This window comes from Microcaecilia unicolor, chromosome 11 (genome assembly GCF_901765095.1).
Source record: "Microcaecilia unicolor chromosome 11, aMicUni1.1, whole genome shotgun sequence".
NCBI lineage: Eukaryota > Metazoa > Chordata > Amphibia > Gymnophiona > Siphonopidae > Microcaecilia > Microcaecilia unicolor.
This window is the reverse complement of record NC_044041.1, coordinates 72,233,645-72,247,284: the sequence shown is the minus strand read 5'-3', so window position 1 is coordinate 72,247,284 and position 13,640 is coordinate 72,233,645. Positions and strand designations below refer to the sequence as shown.

General features: G+C 46.3%; 1 protein-coding gene across 4 annotated transcripts in view; it reads left to right on the top strand.

Moving 5' to 3' along the window:
• The window catches only part of LOC115480692 (transducin-like enhancer protein 2), a 64,117-nt gene extending 55,881 nt beyond the window's left edge, over positions 1 to 8,236 (top strand). For all 4 annotated transcript variants that reach the window (XM_030219537.1, XM_030219536.1, XM_030219535.1 and 1 more), the window contains 5 exons: positions 1,486 to 1,733; positions 6,790 to 6,937; positions 7,114 to 7,264; positions 7,466 to 7,542; positions 7,778 to 8,236. In XM_030219537.1, the coding sequence (XP_030075397.1) occupies positions 1,486 to 1,733; positions 6,790 to 6,937; positions 7,114 to 7,264; positions 7,466 to 7,542; positions 7,778 to 7,885 (732 nt within the window). In that variant the 3' untranslated portion in view covers positions 7,886 to 8,236. The remainder of the gene's footprint in view (positions 1 to 1,485; positions 1,734 to 6,789; positions 6,938 to 7,113; positions 7,265 to 7,465; positions 7,543 to 7,777) is intronic.
• The last annotated feature ends 5,404 nt before the right edge of the window (positions 8,237 to 13,640 follow it).

Sequence of the window (13,640 nt, the reverse complement as noted above, 5' to 3'; positions counted from 1 at the left end):
TTAAAGAGGAAGAAGCGACAGGTCTTGGCTATCTGCTGGATATGCGCAGAGAAGGAGAGAGAGGAGTCAAAGATGACTCCGAGGTTGCGGGCAGATGAGACGGGGAGGATGAGGGTGTTATCAACTGAGATAGAAAGTGGAGGAAGAGGAGAAGTGGGTTTGGGTGGAAATACGATAAGCTCGGTCTTGGACATGTTCAGTTTCAGGTGGCGGTTGGACATCCAGGCAGCAATGTCGGATAAGCAGGCCGATACCTTTGCCTGGGTATCCGCGGTGATGTCTGGTGTGGAGAGATACAGTTGGGTGTCATCAGCATAGAGATGATACTGGAAACCATGAGATGAGATCAGGGAGCCCAGGGAAGAGGTGTAGATTGAGAAGAGAAGGGGTCCAAGGACAGATCCCTGGGGAACACCAACAGATAAGGGGATGGGGTGGAGGAAGATCCATGAGAGTGAACTTTGAAGGTGCGGTGGGAGAGATAGGAGGAGAACCAGGAGAGGACAGAGCCCTGGAACCCAAATGAGGACAGTGTGGCAAGAAGTAAGTCATGATTGACAGTGTCAAAAGCGGCGGATAGATCGAGGAGGATGAGGATGGAGTAGTGGCCTCTGGATTTGGCAAGGAACAGGTCATTACAGACTTTAGAGAGTGCTGTTTCTGTCGAGTGAAGAGGGCGAAAACCGGATTGAAGCGGATCGAGGATGGCATGAGAGGAGAGAAAATCAAGGCAGCAGCTGTGGACTGCGCGCTCAAGTATCTTGGAGAGGAAGGGTAGGAGGGAGATGGGGTGGTAGTTGGAGGGACAGGTAGGGTCTAGTGATGGTTTTTTGAGGAGTGGCGTGACTACGGCATGCTTGAAGGTGTCGGGGACAGTTGCAGTGGAGAGAGAGAGGTTGAGGATATGACAGATGGAGGGGAGATAGTAGGAGAGATGGTGTTAAGTAAGTTGGTGGGGAAGGGATCAGAGGAACAAGTGGTGCATTTTGAGGAGGAAAGAAGGCGGGCGGTTTCCTCCTCGGAGATATCAGGAAAGGAGGAGAAGGAGGTCTGGGTTGGTTGGTTGAGGGAGAGGGTTGAAGGGTGAAGAGGAGGAGGTGGCTTGGTAGTAAACTCAAGGTTGATCTTTTGCACCTTGTCACGGAAGTAGTCAGCCAGTGATTGAGGAGAGAGCGAGGGGGGGGGGGGGGTGGGAGCAGAGGGCACTTTGAGGAGGGAGTTAAGGGTGGCGAAGAGACGACTAAAAACAAAATGAGAAAAAAAAGCTTAATTAAGATGATAGGAAAGATCCAGTGCACCAAGATAGCAATCATCTTCAAACAGTCTGAAGAGTTCACTTGGCATAGGAAGACAAAGCTATTCTGTGTACCTCTGTGAACGAATAGGAAGGAAGGAAGGGGGGGCAGGTGTGTCCCAGTCACTGATGATTAATCTTATATGTCTCATATTATTATTACTTTTGTATGTTTTTTGCTGCTTCCATAGAACAGAGATAACTACATCCGGTCCTGTAAGCTCCTTCCAGATGGGCACAGCCTCATTGTGGGTGGGGAAGCCAGTACACTGTCAGTGTGGGACCTGGCAGCAGTTACTCCCCGGATAAAGGCAGAGCTGACCTCCTCTGCTCCTGCCTGCTATGCTCTGGCCATAAGCCCCGACGCCAAGCTGTGCTTCTCTTGCTGCAGTGATGGAAACATTGTGGTGTGGGACCTGCAAAACCAGAGCCTGATTAGGTAAGCTCACAAAGCAGGTGAATGGGCAAGTTCTTTATCAATAAACAAGTGAGATGCAGGTACACTTGCTGAGGATGGCATCTGGCTGGTGCTCTCCTGTAGCTCAAGGACCCTCTCTTTTAAGAGCCCCTTAAGCATGCATGGCTGTTTCTGTACTGATCATAGCTCCTCCTCTAACCCTTCAGTCTTTTTTGTTTTCTCCACCAGACTTGACATTACAGTTCTCTTCTCCATTCCTAACAAACAAAAATACATAATTAAATAAAAAAAAAAAAAAAGGCAGGTACAAAGTTGTCATGACAGTGCCAAGCCCAAATGCCCCTCTGGGACTGACTCAAGGAAACCTTGCATGCACGATACACTTCTTCTAACGGACTCTGACACGGCTCCTTAGGGGAGGTAGTGAAGAAGGGGACAAAGATGTCTAGCTACCCAGGGGTAGTACTCACACCGGTGGCATCACAGACAACTGAAGCTCATGACCTGACAAGCAGGGACTGTTTCTCCACTCTAATTTCTTCTCACCATTCATCCCCTCCCCTCAGGGAGACATCCATTAAAAGCAAGGTGCAAAACACCACAGAGCTACAATGAAAGACCATGGGGCCGTAGACTCCAGGATCCAGCTAGAAAAATGGAAGGATGAGTAAGACAGCACAGCCCCTAAGTCTGGCAAAAAGGAAACCAACAAGTCAATGGCCAAGCAGCGAGACTCACACCCTAAGGCCCTGTGCTCAGGTAAGCAACAGCGACTCTCTGGAACGTTTCCTTCATCCTAAACAAGCTGCTAACAATTCACAGTCCTCTCACAAAAACATGCCCACACTATGCATCGAACCTGTCTCCAACTTGCCGGTCATGGGTCGAAATACTGCGCTCCTCCTCCAGAGGTTTAAAAAAAAAAAAAAGAGCTCTACCCTACCTTCTAGCCATAGGTGTAGGATACCCGCTACCCTGAGAACTGCCTCCCAACAAATGGTCTTTTCATGGGCCACATTCCTGGAAACATCCCTTCTAAGCCACCTTTTTCCCCCTTCTAGGTCATCAGTTAGTGATGATCTATTACCATCATCTACAGCCTTGGCTACTATCCTTAGAGATCCTGAAGACAGAAATTGTGCTTGCAGCCTACCATACACCTGCCCATCCATAAGCTTTGCCCAAGTTATGATCACATCTTGTAGGTGGTTGTGAAATTCTTTTTTTAATTTCATTTATATCATGTTACAAAAATAACATTACAGTAAAATTATCACACACATGTTCAAGCCCACATTATGAAGGACCCACCTGGAAAGCGAAGAAAAACAAAAAGAAAAAAAACCCTATCAATATCAGATACATTTATAGAATTCCTAAATAACCCTAATAACCAACATGAAAACGCATTAACCGATTAAGAAATTGATACTGCCTTTGTTGAAATAAAATTCTCTAAGTGACTGAGGTCAAGAAAAATAAAAGAATTATTTTCATAGGTGACCAGGCACTTACATGGGAATTTAAGAAAGAAGGTGCCCCTGACAGCTAACACCCCAGGCTTGAGCTAAAGAAAAAATGTTCCTCAACTGAGTAGACCTGGCACATCAAGAAATACAGAAATTGTTTGACCACAAAAAGGAAATGCCTTTTTAGAAAATAAAGATTTAAGAATTAGCATATTTTGTCAAGTGAAGCTAAGGTAATTAACAGAGTGGCCCTTTTTGAGATATTATTTTGAGAAGATTCCAAGAAGTTAGAGAGATCGAAACTGTCCAGTGAAACTAAATTGTCTACCCCCTCTTCATTATTCTGAAATCTCACCTTCCTAGGAAGATAATAGAGTCCTCACTCCTAAATCCAAAAATTAATTTGTAAAACAGCTTAAACATACTTTTTAAATTATTAAAGGGGAGAAAGAAAATGAGTAATAGGAAAGTTCAACAATCTCAAATTACATGGCCTAGCACTGTTTTCCAAAGTCTCCATTTGTAAATGGATCATCAAATTGTCTTTAGAGTCTGCTGTTAAAGCAAAATGGAATTGAGCAGTCTGAAAGTTGAGCTTTTCTATATCCTACACCAACTTGCAAATCTTCAAATCTTGAACCATAGATTTAGAAGCAGTTTCCTCAGTGAACTTAGTAAACTTAGCAATATTATCCTGCAAATTCTTGACCATGCTGGAAACTACTTCAAACACATCCTTTAAAGAGACCTTTGATTGTCCAACTGAGATTGATGTAGCTGACATTTTATCGTAAACAAGAGGCACTATAGCTGGTACCTGAGCTCCACTAGATCCTGGTCTAACTTTAGAGTCTTTCAATGTTGGCACAGATTGAAGAGACACCACTGCACCACCTTTTTGGGAGGCACTGGTATTCTCAGTCAGAGCTTCAGGTTGTAGGGGCAGGGTTTCCCCCCGTCCCACACCAGCCATGGAAAGGGAAACATCTAGGGAGGCAAGGCTCAGAGCTTCAGGTCAGGCCAGTGTGGATTGCAGATGAAAACCCCTGGAGCACTCTGGAACATCTGCAGGCAGTGTGGTGGATAGCCTTCTTTGTTCAGGACACTTGCCAAGGTCCCAGTCTCTACAAAGGCACATTCCTGCCCTGGGACATGGCTGTGGGTGTGTGCCTGGAGGGGTGTGACTAGAGGGACTGGTCCTGCCCCTTCAGAGCATCAAGTATGGCACTCTGCTCCGCTCCAATGGGGAAGTGAAAGGGTGGATTCAAGAAGGCAACAGTCCCAGTAGTAGTGAAGTGTCTGTGAAATTCTGATGGCAGAAAATCTCTATACAGAAAGGCACAGCAAAGTGGCTCATCTCATCCATTACAAACTTTGTAAATACTACAACATTGCTGTACCGGAAAAGCACTGGGATCATGACCCTAAGTGAATCACAGAGAATGAAGATGTTGTGATCACCATTCTAATAGATAAAAAGCTGTGTACCAGGAAGCCATAGTGGCGAAAGAGAAAAATGCCAGAACAGCATTGATTATAGTGGTGTCAGTCCCAAGTGACTATTTAATAAATTGTGTAGAGAGAGAAAAGATCTTAAAGTATCAAGAAATGCAGACTAAGACTAAAAGAAAATGTGGCACAAGGATATGGAAATATTTCCCATTGTTTTGGGAGACACAGACATCATTAAAAGAATTTCCAAACACAGGTGGATAAATTGCCTATACACAATATCTTATGAACTCCAGAAAGAAGCTGTCTTTGGCATAAAGCAAGAACTACAGTGCACATTAGCAGTAAATTTGAGATTGATGCCCTGGCTTAGGAGTAAGGTTAATTTCTGTCATAGTATGTGCAAAACTAACCCATTTGGAGAAACTGCCCCCTCCTCTCCCCCTAGACAACTGCAGTCCAGGTACCCTCCTCCCCACCAGAGAATACGTCATGCTCAAAATTTGTAATTAAAATTATTGACTGTCTCTGGGTGTCACAAAGGCGCCAAGGACTAAAGGAGACTTCCATCATCCAGTGAGAGCACCCAAAGAGTCTCTGGCACATCCAAGTCCATCAGGTATCCCAGGACTTATAACTCAACTTGTGGAAAATGCCATTCTCCATTCAGGCAGTCTCTGAACACCCAGAATTAGAATACAAAGTTGAAGCATCAAAACATGGCCAAACTTCTTCACCAGTCGGTGGTTTCTGAAGTGACTCTCAAGTAGTCCAAGATGGATAAACCAAACAGCAGTGCACCCTCAGGCAAGGATCAAAAAATCCTAAACATAGTGGGGCACAAAGAGTACCAGAGCTAACCTTAAAGATTCTAGCTTACCATTTACAGATGCTCTATTACAATCATACTGTTACAACAGCCTCTTGAGGTTCCAAATCCCCAGTTTTCTCCCAAGACCATCTTCCCCAGCACCTCATCTTTGTACAGGAATGTTTCTCCACCTAATTAGTGGGCCCATCTATGATGCTATGATCAGCTTTGCAAATGGCAGCAATAACAATCACAGCTTGAAGAACAGCGTGGCTACACGTGTTAGGCCTCCATGAAAACTTGCACGATCACTTGGCCAATGCTCCTTGTAAGTGGGAGAAACTATTAGAGACAAAAATCAAAGACATGTCCCATATTATATATAAAATTCCTCCACACCGGTGGAGCAGCCAGGACCACACCACTGGGAGGGGGGCACATACCCTTTACAGAGAGCCACACCCACAGCAATTCTACCCAAGGAAACATTATTATCCATATGCCAAACCACCTCCGCAATGCCTGTCAGCCATAACATGCTCCCAGAGGCAAGGATCACAGGAAAAAGGTAGCCATCTGCCTGGGCTGTGACTGTCTTCAAACTCAATTTTTCCTTTTCCCTATCTTCTGGCATGAGGCAGACTTCAGTTATTCAGAGAAGCATGGCCTTCCCTTACCACAGACCGATGGGGTTTTACAAATCATCAACCAGGACTACAGGATGAATTTAATCAGCATCTCCCCAATAAGGGCATCTAGAATTCCAAACCACCACATGCCTATTCTGGTTGGGGAGCTGGAAGCCCTCAAAGCTGTAGTTGTGCCATCTTGCCACAGGGGGGAAAGGGTTATATTTGAACTACTTACTCATCCTTAAGAAGTCATTCCACCCTCCTTTTGTGCAATCAGGCCACCAAGTGTACGCTACTCATTGGAGTGAGCTTCAACTCTGGAATCACCAGCAAGTATACCTGCATCTCCCATTTGTCAGTGGAGAAGACACAGCTGCTTACCTGTATCGGGGGTTCTCTGCAGACAGCAGGGGAATGTAGCCATATTTTTCCCACTCAACATCCTGTCATACCAAGTTAAGTATAATGTTCAGATACAGACTGAAGTTCCCTGAGCTAGAGGAGCACCTCACATAGGCTCTTGCTGGAGGATGTCACCAATAGATGTGGCTGCATTCCCCTGTCTACAAAGAACCTCTGTTACAGGTAAGCAACAATGCATTCCTGGCACGGTTTGCTCCTTACATTCTGTACACTGTCTCCCCAGCAACTAGGTCATTATCACCCCAGGTTTTGCTCCTTGGGCATGAGTAAAAGAATTACTTTTTGTACAGACAGTTCCAAGGACACACAGATGGAGCCAGCTGCATTGATATTTCCAGTGATGGTACCAAGCTGTGGACAGGAGGACTGGACAATACTGTGCGATGCTGGGACCTGAGGGAGGGACGCCAACTGCAGCAGCATGATTTCAGCTCACAGGTAAGGGGAGGGCAGTGGGCAAGGTGGTATTGAGATAATGTGTGTGTGGTGGTGGGGCATTACTAAAACAGCAATGAGGAGAATAAGAGATTTGTCAAGGTGCTGGGAATACTTGCTAAGAACAGAGTCTAGGGGAGGTGAGCGTTGGGGTACTCTGATTATCTTTCTTGTCTCAGATCTTCTCACTAGGGTACTGTCCCACAGGAGAGTGGCTGGCTGTTGGGATGGAGAGTAGCAACGTGGAGGTGTTACACATTTCAAAACCTGACAAATACCAGCTGCAGCTGCACGAGAGTTGTGTCCTCTCCCTTCAGTTTGCCTCCTGTGGTAGGAAGCACTGTCATGTGATTGCACATGCATGTACCTGCTGGCTTTGCCCTCAAATTATCGCAGTCTGTACTGTGGAGACCCGTTGCTGGGTTTTATGGTGAACAGTATGTTTGTGAGTGCGACCTGTTATGTGCACTGTACATAAATGACATGTTCACTCATACCGCATGAACCTCTTCTGATCTTTTCTTTCTGCAGGTAAATGGTTTGTGAGTACTGGAAAAGACAATCTGCTGAATGCTTGGAGGACCCCCTATGGAGCCAGTATATTCCAGGTAAGGACCACTATTTGGCTAGCAGAAAGGGTTTTGTGAAGTACAGATGTTCCCAATAAGGGTACCTATGGAGCCAATATATTTCAGATAAAGACCCCCCCCCCCCCCCCCTTACAAGTAGAAATGGTCCCAGTATATTATATCCAAGAGCCCCTCTGACGCTTGTACATTCCTGCTCTGGCTTCCCTGCAAATGAGTCTCAGGTCTCTCACTGCTTCATCTCTTATTGTTTCAGTCCAAAGAGTCTTCATCCGTGCTGAGCTGCGACATTTCTCTGGATGAAAAATTTATTGTTACTGGTTCTGGGGATAAGAAAGGCACAGTTTATGAGATTATATATTGAAGAACCCAGCTGCTTAAGAACATCACCCAGAAGATATTTAACAGCCAGGTGCTTTCTTGGAAACCAGGGGGTTAATGACAGCATTCCTCTTCCACTTCTAAGGCAGGTACTTAAAAGCCCTCAGGCCTGAGCATGAGGGTGCAGGATTATGAAATAGAGGTCTATGCCAGCCCTGATTCTCCTTCTGGTCATTCTCAGGACACCAGCATCCACCTTTCTGTGCATTTGCGCTAGAGGGCAACACATCTAGGAAGGTAAGGAGGATTTCAGAAGTGTTCCTGAATGGAATAAGCTAATTTGCAGAAATAATTAACTTTTTTTTACCAATAAACTTTCAACTGTGTTTCTGTATTTATATTACATAAGCTTTGTACTCTAAGTCTACCTAGCACAGACCCAGCTCCCTCCATGACACACTGAATGGATGCTTCAAGCTTCACAAACTATGAGCTGCCTCTATTACAATGGAGAAATTAGATCTTACCTGCTAATTTTCTTTCCTTTAGGCCCTCTGGACCAGCCCAGAATGCAACCAAGAGGTTATGTACAACTTCCAGCAGGTGGAGACTGAAAACTCTTACTGTAGCAAGAGCCAGTAAGAGCCCTGGCTAACTGGAACTACTACTATTTATCATTTCTATAGCGCTACAAGGCATACGCAGCGCTGTACACCAGACACAAAAAGACAGTCCCTGCTCAAAGAGCTTACAATCTAGATAAGACGGGCAAACAGACAGAACAATTAAGGGTAAGGGAAAAAATAGGTGATGATAAAGGACAGGGCAAGTGAGTATTGTTTAGGAGGCAAAAGCATTGGTAAAGAGGTGGGCTTTAAGTTTGGACTTGAAAACGGCCAAAGACAGGGCTTAAAGCAGAAAAAGAAGAAAGGAAACCTATTCTGTGCCACTGGGAAATTTAAGCAGCCATGCAGGACATACTGCGAATGAACCTGAACCAAGATATATTTTTTTGATCAAAGAATAAGACCGCAAATTCACAAAGCTGCTCCATGGGAAAAACAAAGTCACCAAAAAAAAAAAAAGCCGCATTGAGCCTGCCATGAGTGGGAAAGCTCGTGGTACAAATGTAACAAACAAACAAACAAAAAAAACCCAATCATCTCTGCAAATACTTAGTGGGAGGGACTAAAGGAAAGCAAATTAGCAAGTAAGATCTAATTTCTCCTTCCTTAGCGTCCCTCCAGACCAGCCCAGAATTCAACTGATGGGAAGTAACAAAGCAGTATCTTCAGGGGAAGGACCCTAGCAAACCCACTGTGAGAATACGCATGTGCACTAAAAACTGCCTCCTGACAACACTGAACATGTAACCAGTAATGCAAGAAGGATGATGTAGCCGTCTTACAAATTTCCTCAGGTGGCACAAGGAAATGCTCCACCCACGACATAACGACCTCTGGTTGAATGCGCCTTCACACCTTCTGGGATAGTTTTCCAAGAGAGCAGGTAAGTGGAAGCAATAATCTCCTTAAGCCACCTGGAAATGGTAGGCTTAGACACTGCCAAACCTTTCCAGGACCCTCCAAAACAGCAGGAAGTTCGCAGTAGCTTTTACATAGTGCTTCAGATCTCTTCTGACATCCAAACACTATAAGCAGCGCTGATCCTCCGAACCAGAGGAAGAACCTAAAACAGCCCAAACTACCAACTGAGATGACAAGAGCTTAGGGAGACAGGAAGGAACCGGGCATAAAATGAGCCGCTCCTTGGAGAATTCCAAAAATGGAAATAGACCAGAAAAAGCCTGCATCTCCGATACTATCCGAGCCGAAGGAATTGGTACCAAAAATACTGTTTTAAGTGTTAAATCCTTCAGAGAGCAGGAAGCCAAGGGCTCAAAGGGCTCTATTAAGAACTGACAGAACCAAGGGCAAATCCCAAACTGGAAAGATAGCCCTAGCTAGGAGAAGGACAAAGACGACTCGCTCCCCGAAGGAACAGAGAAATATCCGGATGGCTAGACAAAGCCTTATCCCGAATACGCCCTTGAAAGCACAAGAGCACCGCTATTTGGATTTCTAAGAGAAGGTAGCGCAAAGCCTTTATCAAAACCTTGCTGCAAAAAAAGCCAAGACCTCAGGCTTAGAAGCACAAAATGGAGAAATGTCGCAATCTGAACACCCACCAAGGTCTGATATAATTAAGAGAAGTAGAACGACGAGGCGACTGAAGCATCATGGCAATTACATTGGTGGAGTAACCTCTTTTTGTCAACCAAGCCGTAAGATAAAAATCAAGTCGGGTCTAGGTAAACCACTGGACCCTGTACCAAGAGCCCTTGAGACTCCGGCAACCTGAGCAGAGGGCCGACGAGAAGGCGCATGAAATTAGCATACCACAGCCTGCGAGGCCAAAGCGTAGCTATTAAGATTACCAGACTGCTGTGTGCTTCAATTCTTTGAATTAGATGACCCACAGAAGAGGCTATGGAGGAAAAGCAAATAGAAAGCCCTGACAGCCAGGACTGAAAAGAGCATTCACCTCACTCGCTTTGGGGTCTCTCCTTCGACTGAAGTAGTGAGGCACTTTCACGTTGAGATCTGAAGCCAAGAGATCCATGAGTGGCAGCCCCCAGCAATCCACAACTGTTTGAAACACCTTTGCCCCGAGAGCCCATTCTCCCGGGTCTAGAATGTGGCGGCTGAGAAAGTCCGCCTGAACATTCTCCTGGGTCTAGAGTGTGGCAGCTGAGAAAGTCCGCCTGAACATTCGCCGTCCCTGCTACATGTGACGCTGAGATGGCAGATTGACTCTCCGCCCAACTCATGAACTGTGCTGCATCCTGGTCCAATAGGCGACACCTCGTTCCTCCTTGTCGAATGACATATGCCACTGTTGTGGCATTGTCAGACAGGATGCCCACCAATTTACCTATGAGCAGAGGGCAAAATGCTTCCAATACCAAATGAATCACCCTGGTTTCCAAGAGGCTCATCGAGCAGGTTTCCAGGCAAGACCATAGACCCTGAACATACCGACCGTGACAGTGAGCTCCCTAATCCTTGATGCTGGCATCCATTGTGACTGGTCCAGAGGCATTCCCCTGGACAGGTTGGGTGCCTGTAGTCACCAACCTAGGCTGCTGCGTTTCCTGAGCTCTCAAAGGCAATTTCACCAGTAGGGAATTTCTTTGCTGAGACTGTCTGGACAAAAGAGACTTTTTCAGAGCCCTCATGTGCATCCTAGCCCATGGTATTGCTTCTATCGTTGCTGCCATATAGCCAAACACTTGAAGATAATCCCTTGCACAGGGAACCGACCAGGAATGCCTGAATCTGGGCCTGTAACTTGTGGATCCTGGTCTGGGGGAGAAACACTCGGCCCTGAACCGTGTTGAAGGAAACCCCTAGGTAGTCAAGGGACTGATATAGAACTAGGTGGCTCTTAAGAAAGTTAACCACCCAACCCAGGGATCGCAGAAACTGAACCATTTGATCCAGGACCTGTATGCTCTCTTGATAAGACTTTGATCAGCCAATCATCCAGGTATAGATGAACTAAAATGCCTTCCTTCCGGAGAGCCGCAGACACCACCACCATCACTTTTGTGAATGTGTGAGGAGCCATAGTGAGTCCAAAAGTAACAGCATGAAACTGGTAATGCTTACCCAAAAACACAATCGAAGAAAACGCTGATGCATGGGCCAAATTGGGATATGCTATTAAGCTTCCGTCAAATCCAGCACAGTCAAAAACTCACCGTAGCTGACCACCACTATGACTGACCAAACAGTCTCCATACGAACAGAGACCTTGAGAGCCCGACTGACCGCCTTGAGGTCCAGAAAGATCCCTCCTTCTTCAGCACGACAAAATCAATGGAATAACGACCTTGTCTGACCTCTTAGGAGGAATCTAGACAACAGCCTGTAAATCGAGAAGCCTTTCTAGAGTATCCCGAATCGCCCCATCTTGCGACGGGAGCGACAAGGAGACTCCAGAAAGGCATCTGGAAGATGTTATGCGAATTCTAAGGAGTACCTGTCTCGAATAACCTCTAGTACCCAATGATCAGAGTTAATCTGGGCCCACCTCCAATAAAACTGTGTTAACCGAGCTCCCACAGGAATTAGAGGCTGGACCCAGAAACCTTCATTAGGCAGGACAGGAAGTGGACTGAAAGGAAGTCCTAAGTCCCTGCCTCCTCTTCGAGCCTCACAAAAGGACCAATTTCTCTGAAAACAAGACCCCTGAGCCAGAGCCACTCTCCCTGGAATATACTGTTGAAAATCTCACCCCCACCCTATAGCAGTGAGCAGAAAATGACCTACACCCTAGGCCTTTCCTTAGGGAGCCGAGACACTTTAGTATCTCCCAGACTTCAGACCAACTTGTCCAACTCTTCCCCAAAAAGAAGAGGGCCAAGAAACGGGAACTTAACTCAACTTCGACTTAGAAGCTGCACCCATAGCGAGCGTCTACACTTAAGATCACACACTTAGACGAGCCTCTTTGCAAATCATACAAGGAGTCTGCCAAAAAAGAGGAGCCCATCTCAATCTTTGCCACTTCAGCATCTATTAAGGCCAAATCATCCGAAGCTCTAAAACCCGCTCATACCAGTAAAAACATGCCCTAGGAACTAAGGAACCAGAGATAGCCTGAACTGCCAAGGCAGAGACATCAAAACTGCTGTTTAAGAGAGCTTCCATACGCTTACCCTGAACATCCTTAAGAGCCATGCTCCTATCCACGGGGACCGTATTCCTCTTCGTAACCACTGAGACAATCGCATCAACCACAGGGGGTTTAAGAAGGGACTTGTCAGCATCCTGGAACAGGATAGAGACAAACCGGGTCTAAAGGGGGAGTCTGGCACATCCCACCGAGCCTGAATAATATTTCGAATATCCTGGTGCATAGGAAAGGTCTTACTTGGTATTCTAATACCCTTCACTAGAAGATCCACCTTGCGGTTCTCCAAGGCCATGGACTGTTCCTCCTCAAAATGCAAGGTAGTAGCCACCAAAGAAATGAGCTCTTGCAAAACTTCCTTGTGTAAAATTCAAACCATGGAAGGATCCTCTCCTGGAAGGGCTCCACACCCGGTTCCATCATGCTGGGGTCTTCAGAGAGTATTCCCTCTCTTATATAGTCTGCCCCCTCCAAAGAGGGCATCTCCTGATCTGGATCGGACACCAGATCGTCCTCCAGATCCCAGGCCCCCCAGAATGCTTTGCAGGCAGTGAATGCCACTCTAAGTGGGGCTGAAAGGGGAATAGTCCTCTGCAACATCAAGGCCTTATATATCTGCAATACAAATTCAGGCAGAAAGCTCCCCCCCCCCCCCCGGCATAGATAAAGGCAAATCTGCCTGTTCTAACAACAGGTGCTGCAGAGGTCTGTCTGCCAGCTAAGCCTGTTAAAATGGTGGCATTTCCTACTACTCCTGGAACCGGCGCTGCCTCAGAGCCGCCCGAATCGCGAGAAACCATGGCCACTGCAGACACTGAAGCAACCCTTGAGGGACCGCCTCCACTTCTCTGTCCACCGCCATGCAGTATTAACAGACCCCGGAAGAGACCAGCCCGTGCTGCAGACACACCAAGCATAGTTTAAGCTCCTCTGCCATAGTGCCGGCATGGGGTGGGGGGGGGGGGGGGGGGGGTTCTTCAAAGTCTGCTGAAGTCAAAAATCAAAGAAATAAAGCAAGCTACTGACGACCGAGGACACAGATCGGCCCTGTTCATTCATGCCTGCCGTTTGTAGTTTTTTCTTTTTTTTTTCCGCAGCTG